The sequence below is a fragment of the Aplysia californica genome, unplaced genomic scaffold, assembly GCF_000002075.1.
Source record: "Aplysia californica isolate F4 #8 unplaced genomic scaffold, AplCal3.0 scaffold00364, whole genome shotgun sequence".
Taxonomy (NCBI): Eukaryota; Metazoa; Mollusca; class Gastropoda; order Aplysiida; family Aplysiidae; genus Aplysia; species Aplysia californica.
The window spans coordinates 16191-34763 of NW_004797634.1; the positions used below are offsets into that span (position 1 = coordinate 16191).

The 18573-nt window shown below is 43.2% G+C and overlaps 2 protein-coding genes across 2 annotated transcripts in view; one reads left to right on the forward strand and one right to left on the reverse strand.

Annotated features, from left to right (window-relative positions):
• Positions 1–1488: 1488 nt before the first annotated feature.
• LOC106012402 lies at positions 1489–3502 on the forward strand (the record flags this gene model as incomplete). Its single annotated transcript, XM_013085301.1, is given in 1 exon segment — positions 1489–3502. A coding segment is annotated over 1 exon segment (1678 nt), but the record flags the coding sequence as incomplete, so codon positions are not given.
• Positions 3503–11380: 7878 nt separating this feature from the next.
• LOC101859654 (DDB1- and CUL4-associated factor 13) overlaps positions 11381–18573 on the reverse strand; it is a 15531-nt gene continuing 8338 nt past the window's right edge. The window contains exons 7-12 of the mRNA XM_005103227.3: positions 18185–18267; positions 17323–17390; positions 15802–15898; positions 14361–14496; positions 12972–13135; positions 11381–11544 (exon numbers count right to left, since the gene is read on the reverse strand). Coding sequence (XP_005103284.1) covers positions 11457–11544; positions 12972–13135; positions 14361–14496; positions 15802–15898; positions 17323–17390; positions 18185–18267 — 636 coding nt within the window. The 3' untranslated portion in view covers positions 11381–11456. The remainder of the gene's footprint in view (positions 11545–12971; positions 13136–14360; positions 14497–15801; positions 15899–17322; positions 17391–18184; positions 18268–18573) is intronic.

Sequence of the window (18573 nt, forward strand, 5' to 3'; positions counted from 1 at the left end):
GTGTGTGTGTGTGTGTGTGTGTGTGTGTTTGTGTGTGTGTCTGTGTGTGTGTGTTTGTGTGTGTGTGTATGTGTGTGCCTCACTTCATGTCTTTATTGTAGCTGTGTTTACACACCCATCGGTACAATTTAGACCATTTAGGAGGCGGGCTTCTCCTTGTCCCAGAGCCAAGCCGGGCGAAAGGATTGCAACTTCCCGGCAGATGAAGCAGAATATTGAACACAAATTCTCTGTGAAAAGTTTCTGAACATATAGATCTATTGGGAAAAACGATGCCTTCTGAAGGCAGTAGATAGATGTAATCGAAAATTACATAACTTTCGTCTGTTGTTCACCTCTTGGAGCTATGATGATTGAGCAAACTTTCCTTGATTCCAAACTTATTGAACCCCCCGGGGCAGTTCTCGTTCAAGCACAGTAGAATTGTAAATGGGATACATGTAATTCATCAAGTCACGCTCATAACTGTGCCTGATCTGCAACAGGGACCTGCTGCTTTTTATTTCCTAATCCTTTCTATTGTCATTTTCCTCTACTTCTTTTGTATGTTTGTCACTCTCTTGTGAACTGCTATTTCCGGGGTGCCTTGATAGTCGAAGCTGACTTTGTGCGTGTTGAAACTACAGAGGTGAGCAGAATAAGTTTGATTCCCGATAAGGACTTCTCTTTTGACACCCACCTCTTGGCGCTCATATGACCTTATGCAGTTGCGAGCGCCGTAAAACCTTCTACTTAAAGAACCCCCCCCCCAAAAAAAAAAAAAAAAAAAAAAACTTATTGACGATGTCTTTCTTTTGGAGTATATCGAGGACGTCAAGAATGGAGGGAGAGAAGAAATCACTTTCACTACGCCCTACCTAAGAATTGCAACGTTCTGTTTGGCATTCTTGGATGTTTTTAATCACTAAGATCATGACACCAGAAAGCATACGATCTATCTGCTCTAACAAAATCGTAAGAATATTTGGAGTCGTTATCAAGATCTGTATTCAAAGAATTGCAGTCGAAAAATCTTGACATTTTACTTTGAAATTATAAAATTTTGACGCCAAATTTCTCGAAACTAGTCGTTAGGCAGGTAGAACTTTGTATTTCTGAGGTAGCGAATGAGTGACCCTTTTTGACAATATCTACTGTACTTAAGCAATCTACTTCCTCTATGTCTACTGCTCAGATGACTTTTGTCAAGCATGATACTGCTTTAAGATCGTCTGTCAAGACGTACGCAAAACTGTCCACATCGTTTTATGCAAGAAAAATTCTGAAATTATGCAAACTGAGCCCAAAAATATGAAATTATGCCATTGTTTTTTGTTTTTTTTAAACAAAGAATGATAAAACAAAATAATCAGAAATTATGCAAAAATGATCAAATTTTTCTAAATTATGCGGGGTGCATAATACCACAGGGACAGGCAAAATGCCATACACCTATAATTGAAACTGATCCCCTTATCTAAAACGTGTCCTTTGTTTCCCTCCACACAGGCAAAAGATGGAGCAAACAGACGAAATCTTCAAAACCCTCCACAGCCTTCACTTCCTGCAGGAAGGCACTGACGTCACGAGCCAAGAACACCTTGTGTATCGTCACTTCCCGTGGCTGACGGGGCGTGTCCTACTGGAGAACTACTTCCTCTATCGCCATTTTATCGGCGCGGACAGATACCACTCACGCTACTCGCTCAGCCCTATGTCTGTTCTCAAATTTTTCCACGACTATGAGGGTGAGTTTGGAACGTGTCTTCGGCGGACGGCTTTGTACCGGAAGGAGGCCGTCACCCCAGAAATGACGTTCGCTACACGTCACAAATGGGACGCCACGCCAGCGTCTGCGGAAGGCATCTTCAGATTCAAACACAAGTTCAAGATTCATTTCGGATCTGCTGCTTTCGGGGTGGGTTGCACTAACGCCGACGACGGCCGGCCCACAGGTGGTGCAATCACCAAGAAGTGTGGGCAAGTTTTGATTTTACAAGATCCTTTAAGATTTGCTCTTTCAGAATATGGGCAATGTTTACTCACTCCAGACTACGCTCCAAGCTGCCAGTCCATTCATCAACATCAGATTTCTGTGAAGGAATGGATCGTGTCCAGGGGCAGTGTTGTTTTTAAAAGTCTTTTGTACAGCTCGCGTTTTTGTCGGCAGAACTCCGAAGTAATAAAACGATACAAAATGGATATGATTGGACGATCTCATCCCCGTGATGACACTCACGTCTGCCAGGCGGTCCAGAGCGATCACCTAGACTCCCTGGAGCCGGAAGTAGTACGCCGTTTGTTGGATTTCATCACCAGTAATCTGAAAAGCTGGTTCTCTTTTGTCGGTTTGTATGAAGATCTTCTGAAAACTTCCCGACTTTTCCATTTGGTTTTCAGGGTGCCTGTACACGAATGTGAGTTCCTAAACAAGTACAATAGCAAGGCTCAGTCCTTCAGAAGTAGTAGGCATGATGTGGTAAGGTCGAGTGAGCCGAACTTGGCAATACCCGGACAGACCAGGGGAAGTAAGCTAGCGTTCAGCAGTCAGACAGCAGATGATACACAGCCACAAAAAGAAGTCCCGTCACTCGCCTCGTTAGTCAAAGACGGTGACGAGTTGTCGTTACTGAGAACTCTGTCACGGTTGGAGAATGTTCAGCTTCTAGAGCAGGCTGGTTTGAGCTTATCAAGCAGACACGTCCAGAAAGAAATAAATGCTGGAAATTCCAACATTGACAGCGACGTCACATTCCCTGAAATAACTGACGACACGTCGCTCCACGAGAGTGCAGATGTGAAGGGATTTGTGGACCTACTTACAAACTCAAGCGATGGTGGCATTCCTAAAAATAGCAGTGCTGCGATTTCCCGCACAACACGGGCAATAGACTTTGTAGAGGAAATATATGATGAAGATGAATTCGAAAGTGATGGTTATGGTGAGGATAACAATGAGGAGGTGTGGACGAGCAATGGGTGGGGGAGACAGGAAGTGGTGTCCAAATTTATTTTGAAGTCTGAAGAGCGAAACACGAATCAAGTGTGGGATGCCCTGTACGGTAAACTGTCCGGAGATCCGGATGTACAGCAAGCACTGTATCTGGATAACCGGATCTATGAGGCTGCGAGAGAAATTTACAGGGCTCAAACACAGATAGTTTTTAACACGATCAAAGACTTCTGATAAAAGATTGTAATGGGTAATGTATAGATTTATTGGGATTGATTATTTGAAAGCCTTTGCTTTTCTTCTGATTTTGTAATTTATACAATTTACACGCTTTGGGGGGTTTATTATTCTTTGTTGTTGTTGTTGACTTTGCGTCGATATTGATATGGAAGAGAGAGCCTGCAGAATTTTGTACATGATGGCTGTGTGCATGAGAGAGAGAGAGAGAGAGAGAGAAAGATTTTAAAAAATTTGTATTTATTGATTCTTCAGTTTGATTTTGATGTTTTGCAAGATTGCTTCTTTCAAGGTTTGCGAATAAACACTAGCTGCCAAATCATGCGCAAGGAACGTTTCCATTTTCAGCCCCAGCTTATTTGTAACGCCTGTGCTGTCTTTATACCTTTATCAAAGAGTACGATTTGATGATAAACTGCTTTAGATATATATCCCCCCTCCCCGGAAGTTATCCTGATAATGGTGAGTTTAACTCTACATCATGTCATACTCACAAGAGAAAGGGAGTGGGGAGGGGGGGAGGGGAGAGAGTTGAGAGAGAAACACACACACACCGACAGAGAGAGACACACACACACACCGACAGAGAGGGACACACACACACCGACAGAGAGAGAGAGAGAGAGAGAGAGAGAGAGAGAGAGAGAGAGAGAGAGAGAAATAGATGAGAGAGAAACACACACACACCGACAGAGAGAGACACACACACACTGACAGAGAGAGAGAGAGAGAAAGAAGGAGATGAGAGACACACACACACACACCGACAGAGAGAGAGAGAGAGAGAGAAGGAGATGAGAGAGAGACACACACACACCGACAGAGAGAGAGATGAGAGAGACACACACACACACACCGACAGAGAGAGAGAGACACACACACACACCGACATAGAGAGAGAGAAAGAGATGAGAGAGAGAGACACACACCGACAGAGAGAGAGAGAAAGAGATGAGACACACACACACACACCCACACCGACACAGAGAGAGAGAAAGAGATGAGAGAGAGACACACACACACCGACACAGAGAGTGAGAGAGAGATGAGAGAGAGAGAGAGAGAGAAAGAGAGAGAGAGAGAGAAACACACACACATACACCGACAGAGAGAGAGAGAGACACACACACACACACACACACACACACACACACACACTGACAGAGAGAGAGAGAAAGAGATGAGAGAGAGAGAGAAACACACACACACACCGACAGAGAGAGGGAAAGAGAGAGAGACACACACACCGACAGAGAGAGAAAGAGATGAGAGAGAGACACACACAAACACACACCGACAGAGAGAGGGAAAGAGATAAAGAGAGAGAGACACACACACCGACAGAGAGAGAAAGAGATGAGAGAGAGACACACACACACACCGACACAGAGAGAGAGAGAGAGAAAGAGATGAGAGACACACACACACACCGATAGAGAGAGAAAGAGATGCGAGAGGGGGACACACACACACACACACACACACACACACACACACACACACACACACACACACACACGCACACACAGACAGAAAGAAAGAGAGAGAGCGAGAGAGATGACAGAAAGGGTCACTGTTTGGAAATGTATGGTGCACATGTCCTTTGTGTTTGTGGTGTACAGTGAGCACTTTCTTAGTAGATTGGTGTTTTTACTCCTTCATCGACAAGGTTTAGATCATTGAGAAGGCAGGCTTGTGACCCTGCCTATCAGTGCCAAATTGGACTGAGAGGGATACGAATCTCAGCAGCAAGACTGAGATACAGTGGAGTCCACTTATAACGTGTCGGGAAAAAACGAGAAGTCTGTTATAAAGTAAAGACAGTTCTAAAACCCCGTTTTTTCTCCTCTTTACCTTTGTAAATAAAATACTGCTATAGCGATATCAGACAAACATGCGAGTCGGTTATAGCGGAATATTGCTGCTGCTGTGCACAGTGCATAGGCCAATTATACATAATGCAAAACCTCGCCAGTTGAGAAACTTGGTGATCTAGCGAAACAAAGAATAGGAGAGCCCATGTGCGTCATCAATGAAGGCCGGAGCGACTGAGTAGGGAAAGTGTGGCATGCGCAGACAAGCCGAACGCATCGTGCGATAAACCAGCGTAAGCCTTGTTTAGATTATCGAGGCCTACCATTCCTCTCACTTCTCCGATGCGGGGATGGAGAGGTCACAGCAATGTGATGGATTTAGCGAATGTGTGACGTGCGCGAGCAGACGGAATGCACCACAGGGTAGGGTGGGGTGGGGGGGAAACACAGCGAGCGAGTTAGCCCAGAGCCCTTTCTTTCTGATCGCCTAAGCCGAGCTTCCAGTCCACATCGCTAGATCTAGCGCTAGAGAAATAAACTTGATTCGAATTTTGATCAAGTAAGACCTAGAAGTCATGTTGATACAAAATAATCATCAGGGGAGATAGCAAAAGGAAACAAACAGAACACCAAACTCATAGATGAGGCCTACTTTACAGTTTTCCTTGAATTTATTACTGGATCCCTTATGGCGAGAATCCTGCTATAACGGACATTTTGCTCCGGTCCTCATCCTCTCGTTATAACAGGATTCCACTGTACTTCGTAAAATTCTCCCACTCTGGAATCATGTTTTTTTAGTAGGCCTACGTGTTTTACGGCACTTGCAACACAGGGAGGTCATATAAGTGCTGAAGATTTGAGGAGTTACAAGAGAGTAAAAACAAAAAAGAAGGTGCGGAGATAAAGACGATACCTGTAGATGTTTGATAGGAAAGAAGAAGCAAACCACACCGGAGCTCCCGCCAACCACCCACTCTGGAATCAAACTCGGGTGTCCTGCTAGTGACAGCAAAGAGCAGAACGACTACACCACAGATGTTGGTAGTCCTACTTTGTGTTTTTTTATAGTAGAGGGTTTTACGGCGCTCGCAACTGCATAGGTCATATGAGCGCCAAGGGGTGGGTGTCAATAGAGAAGTCTTCCCAGGGAATCAGACTTAGACTGCTCACCTCTCTAGCTTCAACAGCACAAAGTCTGCTTGAATATCAAGGCACCCCGGAAATAGCGGGTCACAAGAGAGTGACAAACATACAAAAGAAGTAGAGGAAAATGACAATAGTAAGGATCAAGAAAGAAAAAGCAGCAGTTCCCTGTTGTAGCTCAGGCACAGTTATGAGCGTGACATGAGCCAGCCCATTAACAATTCTGCTGTGCTTGAACGAGAAATGTCCCCCCTTTGGGACTGTGGCACTGCCCTAGGGGGTGCCTACTTTGTGAGAAATGCGCTTTATAAATGAAATTTAATATAACTTACAACTGCAACAAAATGATTTCTTTTTTAGTGCATCAGCTGAACCTTTTTTAGTAAGAGAGTTTTATGGCACTTGCAACACAATAAGGTCATTTAAGTGCTGAAGATTAGAGGTGATACAGTGGAGTCCACTTATAACGAGTCCTGAAACAACGAGAAGTCTGTTATTAAGACACTATTCTAAAACCCCGTTTTTTTCCCTTCTTTATCTTTGTAAAAAAATACTGCTGTAGCGCAATTGAACAACCAGGGGAGTCGGTTATAGCGGAATATTGCTGCTGCTGTGCACAGCGCACAGGCCAGTTATACATATAAACCTCGCCAGTTGAGAAACTTGTTGGTGATCTAGCGAAACCTAGGACCTTACAATACATCAACTCCTTGAGCGAAACAAAGAATAGGAGAGCCCACGTTTGCCAACAACGAAGGCCGGAGCGAATGCGTGGGGAGGGTGTGGTAAGCGTAGACAAGCAGAACGCATCGCGTGATAGGCCAGCCTAGTCTAGATTATCTAGGCCTACCACTACCCATGCCCTCACTTCTCCGATGCGGGGATGGAGAGGTCACAATGCTGTGATGGATGGAATGAATGTGTAGTAACGTCAGGTGACGTGCGCAAGCAGATGAAACACACAACTGGGTGTGGTGGGGTGGGGGACAACACAGTTCTTTCTGATCGCCAACGCAGTGCTGTCAATATCGCTTGAGAAAGAAACCCGATTCAATTTTTGATCAAGTAAGACCTAGAGGTCATGTTGAACAATGTCATCATCAGGGTAGATAACAAAAAGAAATAAACAGAACACCAAACTGATAGATTAGGCCTGCTTTATTATTTCCATTGAATTTATTACTGGATTCCTTACAACGAGAATCCTGGTATAACGGACATTTCACACCTCGTTGTAACAGGATTCCACTGTACAAGGGAGTAACAAACACACAAAAAAAGGAGGAGAGATAAAGTATAAAGACAATAGATGTTTGATAGGAAAGAAGGCACAACTTTCGGAGTGCTCATTGACTACTCAACACAGTGTACTACTCTGCCATACCTCCCTTTGCCAGTGGCTTGAGCCCCTACCCCCTCCCCTCCCACAACTCTATCCCAAAGTAAATGAAAGTTTCTCCATAATGAAATAAGCAGTTGAAACCGTTATGACCGCACGCAATGAACACAGAGTGATCAACTTGGGGGCTTGCTCACTTATCCAATCACTGTTGTCACCGCTTACAACTTTAGCAACCCAGCAGCCAATCAAATGTCTTTAGGGCTCAGCGAAGATGAGCCATTTCCCACCGCCCGCCCTTTATGAAACTTTTCTCGTAAAAAGGTAGAAGACAGGGAAAAAAATAACACTGTACTGAGGGCTTACGCTCTCCTAGCCTTGACAATGGGGTAAAAGTTTACGACACACTTTCCCCCACTGACGACACAGATACCTAAGTGCTCATTGGTTCTTTGTTGGGTGCATACTTTCTCGACTACACGGCCTAATCCAGCTTATAGAACTGTTATATTTGAAGTGCTGTGTATGCATGTTTGCGTTTGTGCAGCTGAGATTTAACAGTTATAAATCAGGCCGAACTACTTTTAAGGCAACTTTTTCATCACATGAAAACTAATTAGAGGAAATTTAGAGGTGAATCGGCTTCGTCCCCACCATCAACAAGAATTTAACTAAGAACAAAGAGATGGAAAACAACAAAGGCAACTCTTCTCGTTTGAATGGTTCTCAAACTGCCGTGGCTCACCCTGAGTATAGAAAAATCATCACTGATTAATTCTTATTGCTTGCCATTTGATGGTAAAGAACTGGAAGCAACCTAAGCCCCACCCAAATTTTGGTCCACCCACCGCCACTGCTCTTTGCTGTTATTAGTAATTACCCCTGCAGGCCCTATCCTGTCCCCGGGGTTTTAAGCACCCCGCATAATTTGATCATTTTTTGCATAAATTCTCATTATTTTCCTTTTTCATTCTTTGCTAAAATTAACAGAATCGCATAATTTCACAATTTTGGGGTCAGTTTGAAAATTTTCAGAATTTGTTAATGCATAAAACCACGCAGATAACGTGTGCAAAAAAACTAGCAAACTGACTTTCTTAAACAGTTTTATAAATACATGATGGGTACCCATTCTTACCTGGGTGAAGTAAGGGAATTTGTGTTGTGTAAAAGTGCCTTTCACTAGGACAAAACATGGGGCCCCTTGAAGGAGTTTCAACCCATGACATCTTGGTTGCACGCCCCAACAGCCCAGCCACTAGAAGATTGACGCATTAATCATTTTATTTTTTGAAAAGGGAACTTTAGTAGGCTTAATCATCAAGAGTAGGCCTACCTTTGAAAATCGCATAACATTGCCTTACTTTAAGTTTAAGGAAAGGGAATCTCGCTTTCAGCTGGAAAATACACAACAAATCTTATTGTGCTTAAATTAAAGACAGAAATACTTTTTAATAGCCAAATTCTCAGGAAACTGTGGTACAGTGGAACTCGGATTCAACGAGATGAGATAGATTCCCCGTTTTTTTTTTTCTCTTTAAAATCAATTTTTAAAAAAATAACCCGGATTCAACGAGCACTTAAATCAGCGAGCTCGGATTCAACGAGGTCGCTTACTTCCAGGGTGAACAGCCCCCGCAGACGTGGCTTCGCTCATTTTTCTCCCAGAACGAACTTTATCTATTCCTGGAAATCATCCATTGCACCTGCATCGTGAACCATTATTCACTTAGCTGATTGCATGCGACCAATCAGTGGCCTTTTTTCATACCAACACATGCGTTGTTGGCACGCGCACGTGTCTACTCTGGCGTGCGCGGGGTCGGATGGGCGGCTTGCACACGTGTGACTGTGTGTGCATGTCGGGGAGGGGGTGGGGTGGCACTAGCGGTTCGGGCGTTGAACCTCGCAGATACAAACGCGTCACAGTCTTTCTTTTCCCCTCGGCAACTGATCACTATTACAAGGATAAGCTAGTCTTGACGTAGATCTACGTAATGAATTTTGCGCTGATCTATGGAATCAAAAGTTGCCGTATGCTAGGCTCTTTTACACAGCAACACAACTTTTTGGTAAGCAATTGAGATGACACAGGCGTTCATTTGAAAGAATCGGTCTTTTTTTTTTTTACACAGCTCATAATATGCAGACATTTCATGCACTACTTGTGACTTCTCTTTATACTGTACACAACTTGCTCACTGCCTGTTATTATGTCTACACAAAACCTCCTGTTTGCTATAACGAACACTCGGATTCAACGAGATTTTAGGTCAGGCCCGGCGACCTCGTTGAATCCAAGTTCCACTGTATTCAAGTGCTCTTGTCAACCAAAACTGTTGACACAATTCCACTTACACACCACAGTTGTTCAAACACATGCCCAGGACCAGCACACAGGAGATTTGTGCAGAGTCCACGGACATACCAATATCATGACATGAACACACACCAGGCTCATTCAGTACCCGCACAGACTAAATGTTGCACAGAACAAATTATAAGTTGCTATGTAGGCTGAAGGACTTTCAGCAGATTTTCCCTACCAGGAAAAGAACCCACAACAACTGGTTTTAGTTTTAGTAAGTGTTTTATGGCACTTGCAAAACAATAAGGTCATATAAGTGCCGAAGATTAGATGTGTTACAAGAGGGGAGTAAACAAACAAAAAAGGAGGAGAGATAAGGATGATAGATGTTTGATAGGAAAAAAGAAGCAAACCACACCAGAGCACCCTCCAACCACCCACTCCACTACAACTGGATAACCAGCTTAGCAGCAGTGCCATCCATCAAACACGAACACTCAAACTCAAAATGGCGAGAGTATCTGATAACATTTTATTTCAAAAACAACAAAATCCATCGCTTCACTGGACATGTCAAAGAACATTGGGGCGAGTGGTAGGGGGCAACAACCACTTGTAAGGGAGGTGATTTTAACTGCTCGACAATGAGAACGGGCTGTTTAGAACTCTGCTGGCAATACAAACATGATGCGTTAGTTAAGTATCTGACCTCTACACTCAAAGTCAAAGGAAAACCCACAAAAACACAAGTTTTCATGAATGGATCGCGGAAGGGAAAAATCATGAGCACAATAAAAAGTTCTTTGCAACAATGAAGTATTGAAAAAATATTGAAGGCCTATAATTTTTTTTTGGAGGGGGGTGATGGCAGTGGACAGAAAGGTGCACAAAACAAATTATGTTTAAAAAAAAGACGGATCAAATTTGGCAAAATCAAATCATAAATGATTGGAAATGAAATTACGAGGTCCAACCCACCAGGCAGCCAAGAACTGAAATATTCTATAGAATTAATTTTTAAAAACATGAAACCAAGTTCAATTAACAATTTCAATAATTTGGACCCCTCCCCCCCCAAAAAAAAACCCCATGCTCTTATGGTGCTTTATTAATGACAGAAATACTTTTTCAATCAACAAACCATGTTCCAGGAAACTATGACACTACTCTTGTCAACCAAAACTGTCGACACAATTCCACACACGCACCACAGTTGTTCAAACACATGCCCAGGCTCAGAACACAGGTATTTTGTGCGGAGTCGACAGAAATACCAACATCATAACACGAACACACACCTGGCTCATTCAGTACCCGCACAGACTAAATGTCACGCACCCTCTCATCACAAATATAGACGAAATTTTATTCGAACACAAGTAAACCTTCACATTCGGTCAATACTCTCTCAACCAGCGACACACACTGTGTATGTAATACATACAGCCTTATCCACTCAGAAACACATACTTACAAACTCACACACACACACACAAATGCACCCATACACATACAAAAGAAGGCACACCTGCACACACTCCCACACATGTATGCATGCATGCGCACACACACACACATAGGCATGCACGCACACACACATACGTAAGCACGCATACATACACATATGCACCCCCCCCCCCCCCCCACACACACACGTATGCACGCACACCCACAAGCCGTCTACTCCTTGACATCCACCACCTGTTTCTTCCTCTCTGGGACGTGTGGCACAGCTCCGGGCTTGCTGTGGAACCTTCTGTTGCTTTCCCTGGAAACAAAAAAAAGTCACTTGTCAGCATATTTTTATTTTTTATATTTAAAAAAATTATAGTAGAGGGTTTTATGGCGTTCCCAACTGCATAAGGTCATATGAGCGCCAAGGGGTGGGTGTCAACAGACAAGTCTTTACAGGGAATCAGACTTACTCTGCTCACCTCTCTAGCTTCAACAGCACAAGGTCTGCTTCGACTACCATGGCACCCTGGAAATAGCAGGTCACAAGAGTGTGACAAACATACAAAAGAAGTAGAGGAAAATGACAATAGTAAGGATTAAGAAAGAAAAAGCAGCAGTTCCCTGTTGTAGATGAGGTACATTTATGAGCGTGACATGAATCAGCCCATTTACAATTCTACTGTGCTTGAACGAGGAATGTCCCCCCTTTGGGAATGGCCTAAAGAGACTACAGTCAGTGGCACTGCCCCAGGGGGAGGCATATAAATAAAAAAAATCATTACCCCCCCCCCCCAACAAAACTAAACAAAAACTGCACAGCGCATGCCACCTGAAGGTGAGGCGAACATTTAGTCAAAAGCAACACACAGAGATATGCTGCGAGAAAGCATCACATCTACAAATAAAAAGGTGAAGAATTGATAGGATGAATGATATTATAGAATAATGTTGGCAAAGTGTGTGAGAAAAGACTAAACCTTATTTATGGCATTGCTTTTATACATCAGAAATTGTCCAAAATGACCATCCAGACAAGTACAGATTATGTTGCATTCCTGAATACTTTAAAACTATTGCTTTTTTTTTCATTTTCTGTATTCTCACAAAGCCCATCACTAAAATTCCCAAAAAACTGAAAGTCAACGTGAAAAGTATGCTTCACACAGAAACGTTTAAGACATAGCTTTTAATGAGTGAAAATATTCATTGGGACGCAGGATTTTCAGAAAGTAAAAAAACTGAGAACGTTATTCTGAGGTTGCACTATATTACTCACGGCCTCGCCATGCACTATACCCTTTGGCCTTGAAGGGAGAGGAAGCAACAACAAAGACCTGGTTATTGCGTTGTGAAGTCACACCCACCCACTCCTTGCATTACCCTCTTCTCACCATTTCATGGAGGTAGAAATTGTGAACTATTGTAGTTGTAGTCTTATTGCACGTTGATCGGCTCTACATTACTGTATTTTCAAGTCAAGTACTACCCGTGCCAAAAATGTGAAACACTTGAAACACGCGAAACATACTGCATACGTTGCATACTTCAACTCAAGTGTATTTACCTTTGAGTTAAACTCTCATCATAACTTTGATTTAGACAAAAGTAAAGAGAGTAAAGACAAAAGTAAATAAGAAGAGGTGGTGGGACCCGAGAAAAAAGATCAACTGGAGCAACTTCAACACAAGCGGCGGGGGGGAGAGAGACTGTAATAAAAAAGCCAATATGGTGGTGACGTACTTCCTCTTCTGTGACTCCTTGATGTCCTGGTGCTCCTGCTTGTAGTGGTAGATGAGTCGGGGCAGGTGGCGGTGGCGAGAGATGCGCTGGATCTCCGGATGGTCCTTGAACGTCCGCTTGAGCCGCTCCGCTGTGTTGATGGCCGTCTTCTCGCGAGGTTTGAGCTAGTAGTGATGAGGACGAGAAAGATCAGGGGGTGTTTTGACAAGGAAATATTGGGGGGGGGGGGGGGGGGGGGGGGGAGAATTATACAATATAATCGGTACATAAATTATATACAAACAGTCGATATTGTCTATGATAGCTGGTCACATATATATTGTTGAGGAAAAAAAAAAAAAGAGTGGCTGGTTTAAAAAAAAAAAAGATTGCAAGGGAAACAACTGTGTTATCGACATTGTGACACTAGATGTCTTAATTACATCCCCTTGACATGGACATTGCATGAATTTAATAATACAATGTATCACGACATAGCCGCATCAGTGAGGCACTCCTCATAGTCATATTTTGGAAAAGCATAGACTAGTTTTAGTATGGTTTTACCGTGCCCGCAACTGCATAAGGTCATATGGGCGCCAAGGGGTGGATGTCAGCAGAAAAGTTCTTACACTTACAGGGAATCAGGCTTACTCTGCTCACCTCTCTAACCTCAACAGCACAAAGTCTGCTTCGACTACCAAGGCATCCCGGAAATAGCAGGTCACAAGAGTGTGACAAACATACAAAAGAAGTAGAGGGGAAATGATGATAGTAAGGATAAGGAAAGAAAAAGCAGCAATTCCCTGTTGCAGTTCAGGCACAGTTATGAGCATGACATTGATGAATCAGCCAAATTTACAATTCTACTGTGCAAAAGAACATGTTAATGCCCCCCTTTTGGAAAGGCCTAAAGACACTCCAGTCAGCAGTGCACCGCCCCGAGGGGTCCTTTGGACATGTGAGTTGCTGTAATAACCTTTAAGCTTGTCCATTTGCCATGCTTTTAATGCAAAAAATACCCATCTGCAGAAACAGACGTTGCTGCCCAGGACAAGTAATACAGAAACTGCACAAGTTGTAAAGTGAACAAATCTTCAAAAACATCCTCTAAAAACCAAAAGAGAGACAATGTCCGTGAACCGGCAAAGGATAACACAAAGAGAGTGTATTATACGTCAACACATTTTTTAAAGATTTAGTAAATGTTTTACGGCACTTGCAACACAATAGGGTCATATAAGTATATATATTAGAGGTGTTAATGTTACAAGAGAGTAACAAACACAAAAAAGAAGGAGGGGAAGATAAGGACGATAGATGTTTGATAGGAAAGAAGAAGCAAACCACACCAGAGCCCCCGCCAACCACTCACACAGCAGTGGAGAGGTCGATGAAGCAATGACTTACCACCCCCAGTTTCTCCGAGGCTCTGGCCTTCCACAGTCGGACGTTCATCTCGTCAGAGCCGGAAAGAATGTACTTGTTGTCCATGGACCACATGATGTGGTTCACTCGCTGCATGCGCTTGGTGTGGTACACGTCTCTGTGGGTGGACATGTCACATTAAAAAAAAGTTTTAGTAAGTGTTTTACACCACTTGCAACACAATAAGTTCATATAAGTGCTGAAGATTAGGGGCGTTACAAGAGAGTAACAAAACATAAAAAAGGAGGAGAGATCAGGACGATAGACGTTTGATAGGGAAAAAGGAGCATTTTCTTAGAGATTTTTCTCTTCTTTATCTCCGGCAAGCCACCCCCAGCGGTTCGCGGTTGCACCCGCTGTGTCAGTGAGCTGCTGACAGTGGCTCAGGCACATTTTTTTCGGCAACTTCAACGTCAAATTAGTTTTCGGCAAACAGGTATCTTTTACTGGGAGTTCATTCATTAGATGAAGAACTATCGAAATGGGCTTATATTTGCTTTGAGGTTAAAGACCAATTATGAGACAGATTTCAATTTTAGATTTCGTACCAAAATAGGGTCCCGGCACAGTGGGTATACCCCCCCTCCTCAGAAAATAAAGAGTTAAAGTAAGTGTTTTCATGACTCCACTCACACAATTTAGATCACATTAGGCGGTGGTTTTCTGATCAGCCTGTCAGTATCAACCAGGGCTGAGAGGGATACAATATCCCTGCAGAAAGACCAAAACACTTGATGATAAAATTTCTACCCATTCTGGAATTGAACCAAGGTCTCCCGCACGTTACAGCCAAGTGCTTAACCACTACACCACAACATCGGTTTTGTTAGGAAAAAGAGGAACACACTGACATAAATATAGGCATCCACAAAGATGAACCCCCGAGAAAAACAGACAGTAACAAAGAAGTGGAACATTCTAGTAATAAGAATAAATGAATAGCTTTTACATAGAGCAAATTCCGCTCAAAAGCAAGCACTATGCGCTTTGCAATCTATATTATAACAACTGCAGAGCTAAAGGGATTTTTTTTAAAATCTTGACTTCCAGGGAAGTACAGAGTGCAGGCTGCCATATTACAGAAAAACACTACAACAAACTTCCAACCACCCATTCCGTGGACATTTTACTTTGAGTAAGGAGAAGAATACCAACACAATAACAATCAATCACATCAAGAGCTTCTTAAGGGGGTGAGGAGAGTGACAGTGACAGAGAAAGAGAGAGGGAGAGAGAGAGAGAGAGAGAGAGAGAGAGAGAGAGAGAGAGAGAGAGAGAGAGAGAGAGAGAGAGAGAGGGAGGGAGGGAGGGAGGGAGGGAGGGAGAAGGAGAGAGAGAGAAAGAGAGAGAGAGGGAGAAGAAGGAAGAGAGAGAGAAGCTGGAAAGGATAATTCTCTCCTTTCCCCACTTCTGATTCCCCCACCTGCTGTGTCCGTCTGTGTGGTTGAAAATCCTGACCGCTCTGTCGTAGCCAGCCGTTGCAAACTCTTTCCCCGTTGGAGCGTAGTCGACATCCATCACTGGGGAAGTCAAGGAGAGAGGGCATATCATAGCACAGGTTGGGGAGAGAGAGTATACAGTCAAACCTGCCCTGACGGCCACCTGTACAAACGGCCACTTTCCTTTTCTCCCCTTGCGGCGTTTTTTCTATATAATTTAACCGTGTAAAACGGGCACCTGTCCAACGTGGCCGCGGCCACAATATTTCAACACACAACCCCTATCACATCAAGCAATAACACCTGTTTTAGACGGCCACCTTAGTGATTCCATTACGTTTTGTCATAAATTGTACATTGGCCCCTGACATTGTGGGCGAGCCGTCATATCCAATCACCTGTCGTTGTTGTTAAGTAGTCCCTCCAACCGATCATGTTGCGTAGGCCCCTCCCACTGTTGACCAATAGGTAACACATTTTCAGCTGCTGGTGAGGTAAGTGTGTGATCCCCCATAACCCATAACTCATACACAAATTATCGTAAGTGAGATGAGAGGTCACTGCTTACCCAGTCTGTAACAAAGTAACAATGGACGTTGACGTGAACTTGTTAAAGAACCGTCGCTCGTTCTCCGAGTGCTTTGTTTTACCATGGCACTCGGTCCTCCTTGTCTGACACATTTCGTTTTATTGTCACCCTTGTACAAAATCAGCAACAAAAGAAAAAACCCCCAGAAAAACCCCCCCAGTGAAAACAACAACAACAATGCGGCTACTTTCGGTTAGGACCTCAGAAAGGAATGGTTCGTTTGCTTTTATCTTGATCAGCCCTGCCTAAGACGGCCACCTGTCTTATACGGCTAATTTTCTCCTTAACAACAGGTGGCCGACTTTCACAGGTTCGACTGCATATATGTATATCATAGTACAGGTCGGGGAGAGAGAGCATATATATATATATATATATAGTACAGGCACAACTTCCTTGTTTATAGGAGAAATTGTAGGTTTAAAAAGAAGGGTTGAAACACTCATTTGGAATGGCCACACCCCCCCCAAGGGAGGTATCGAAATGCCATGTGGGGAAGCAAAACAATACATGAGCCCTTTGAATGTTAAACTTTAGTTTACGACTGTAAATATGCACTTGGAACTTTTCCAAACTTTTAATATTTATGCTTTAATATACGACTACAAACTATAAATATTCACACAACCTTTTAAAATGTTAAATGATAGGACGATAACGAAGCCTGCTTTAACCAAAACCTGCAAGACCACTGGATTTTCTCTCCTTTAGCCATGTTTTTGGTTTAGAGATTGCTCAAGAAACAATGGTTGTCGACATCAAGTAGCTGGGATAGCCGTTTTTGTCGCAAATTTCTCTTTTTTAAAAAGCGATTTCTCATCCACCTCTTGGAGTGACAGTAATTCAACTTGTGAGTAACCTGCTAGTATCTCACTGGAGCCTCACCACAAGAAAGCCAAAAACTACAGCAACATACCTGCAGCAATGTGGTCCTCGTGTTTGTTTGTTGCCATCCTCAAGTTCCTGATGTCATATGTGTACAGGCTGGAAGATCAAACAAACGGGCAAACATAAATTGAGATTGAGATGCTGTTTGAGGAAAAGACAGAAATGCTACAACATCATGCCATTAAGTTCTGTCTTTGATTTAGGATTTCAAACCAAATCAACTTATTCTGGCCCATTTTGGGTTTTTTAAAATTGATATTTCTCTGCATCTTGTGTGCATATTTCAATCATCATTTCAGCCTAATAGTTTCAGATTTGTTCACCCTTGTCCGAGAGGGCTATATGTGTTAGACCTTACCTACCATAAAATCAGGGGTGTGACTGAAAGACAGAAGCAGGAAGGAGCCAAGGAGTAGCAGTAGAAAGGCAGCAGATAGAGTCAGGAGCCCAGAGGAGGTGAGGGGATGTGGCAAAAAGTGGGCACCCATTGAAGGAAAAGCGAATATTGTAACCTCTCGACCACGAGAGCCTCCTAGAAAGGTAACAATAGCACAGACCAAGCCTGTTGCGTTACATCTCTTTTCTACAAGTTGTACTTTACATAACAGCACCTTGTTCTCTTTTAAAACACAGTCTAGCAGACACACAGCCAACAGATTATTAAGTTCCAAATTTTCTTACACGCGCACATTCATAGCATTCTTCATCTTTAAGCACGGGATTTACCAGCTGCGAGCCACTTAACGATGCGCATAAGGAGACATATTTGCCGCTTCTGTCGCATGCGACTGAAAATTTGGGTGCGACATAGTCGCGCATCAGAATACACATCTCGCAACTGATCGTGAGTGACTAAACATCGCGATGCCCATAAGGATACATAGACTTACTTGTAATCATCACACGCGGCTGTGAAGACAAAGGCTTGCATGGGGTTCCAGCTGATGGCGTTGGACTTCAGCCTCATCACCAACTGGGAAAGATCAAAGGTAGATATAAATATAGAGGGTTAGTTTTTAGTTTCAGTAAAAGTTATAAAGCACTTGCTCCACAAGTGTTTGAGATTAGAGGTGTTGTGAGAAGGTAACATACGAGGAAAACAATGAAGGAGTGATTTTTTTTTTTATAGTAAAGGGTTTCACGGCGCTCGCAACTGTATAAGGTTATATGAGCGCCAAGGGGTGGGTGTCAACAGCACAAGGTCTGCTTCAACTATCAAGGCACCCCGGAAATAGCAGGTCACAAGAGAGTGACAAACATATAAAAGAAGTAGAGGAAA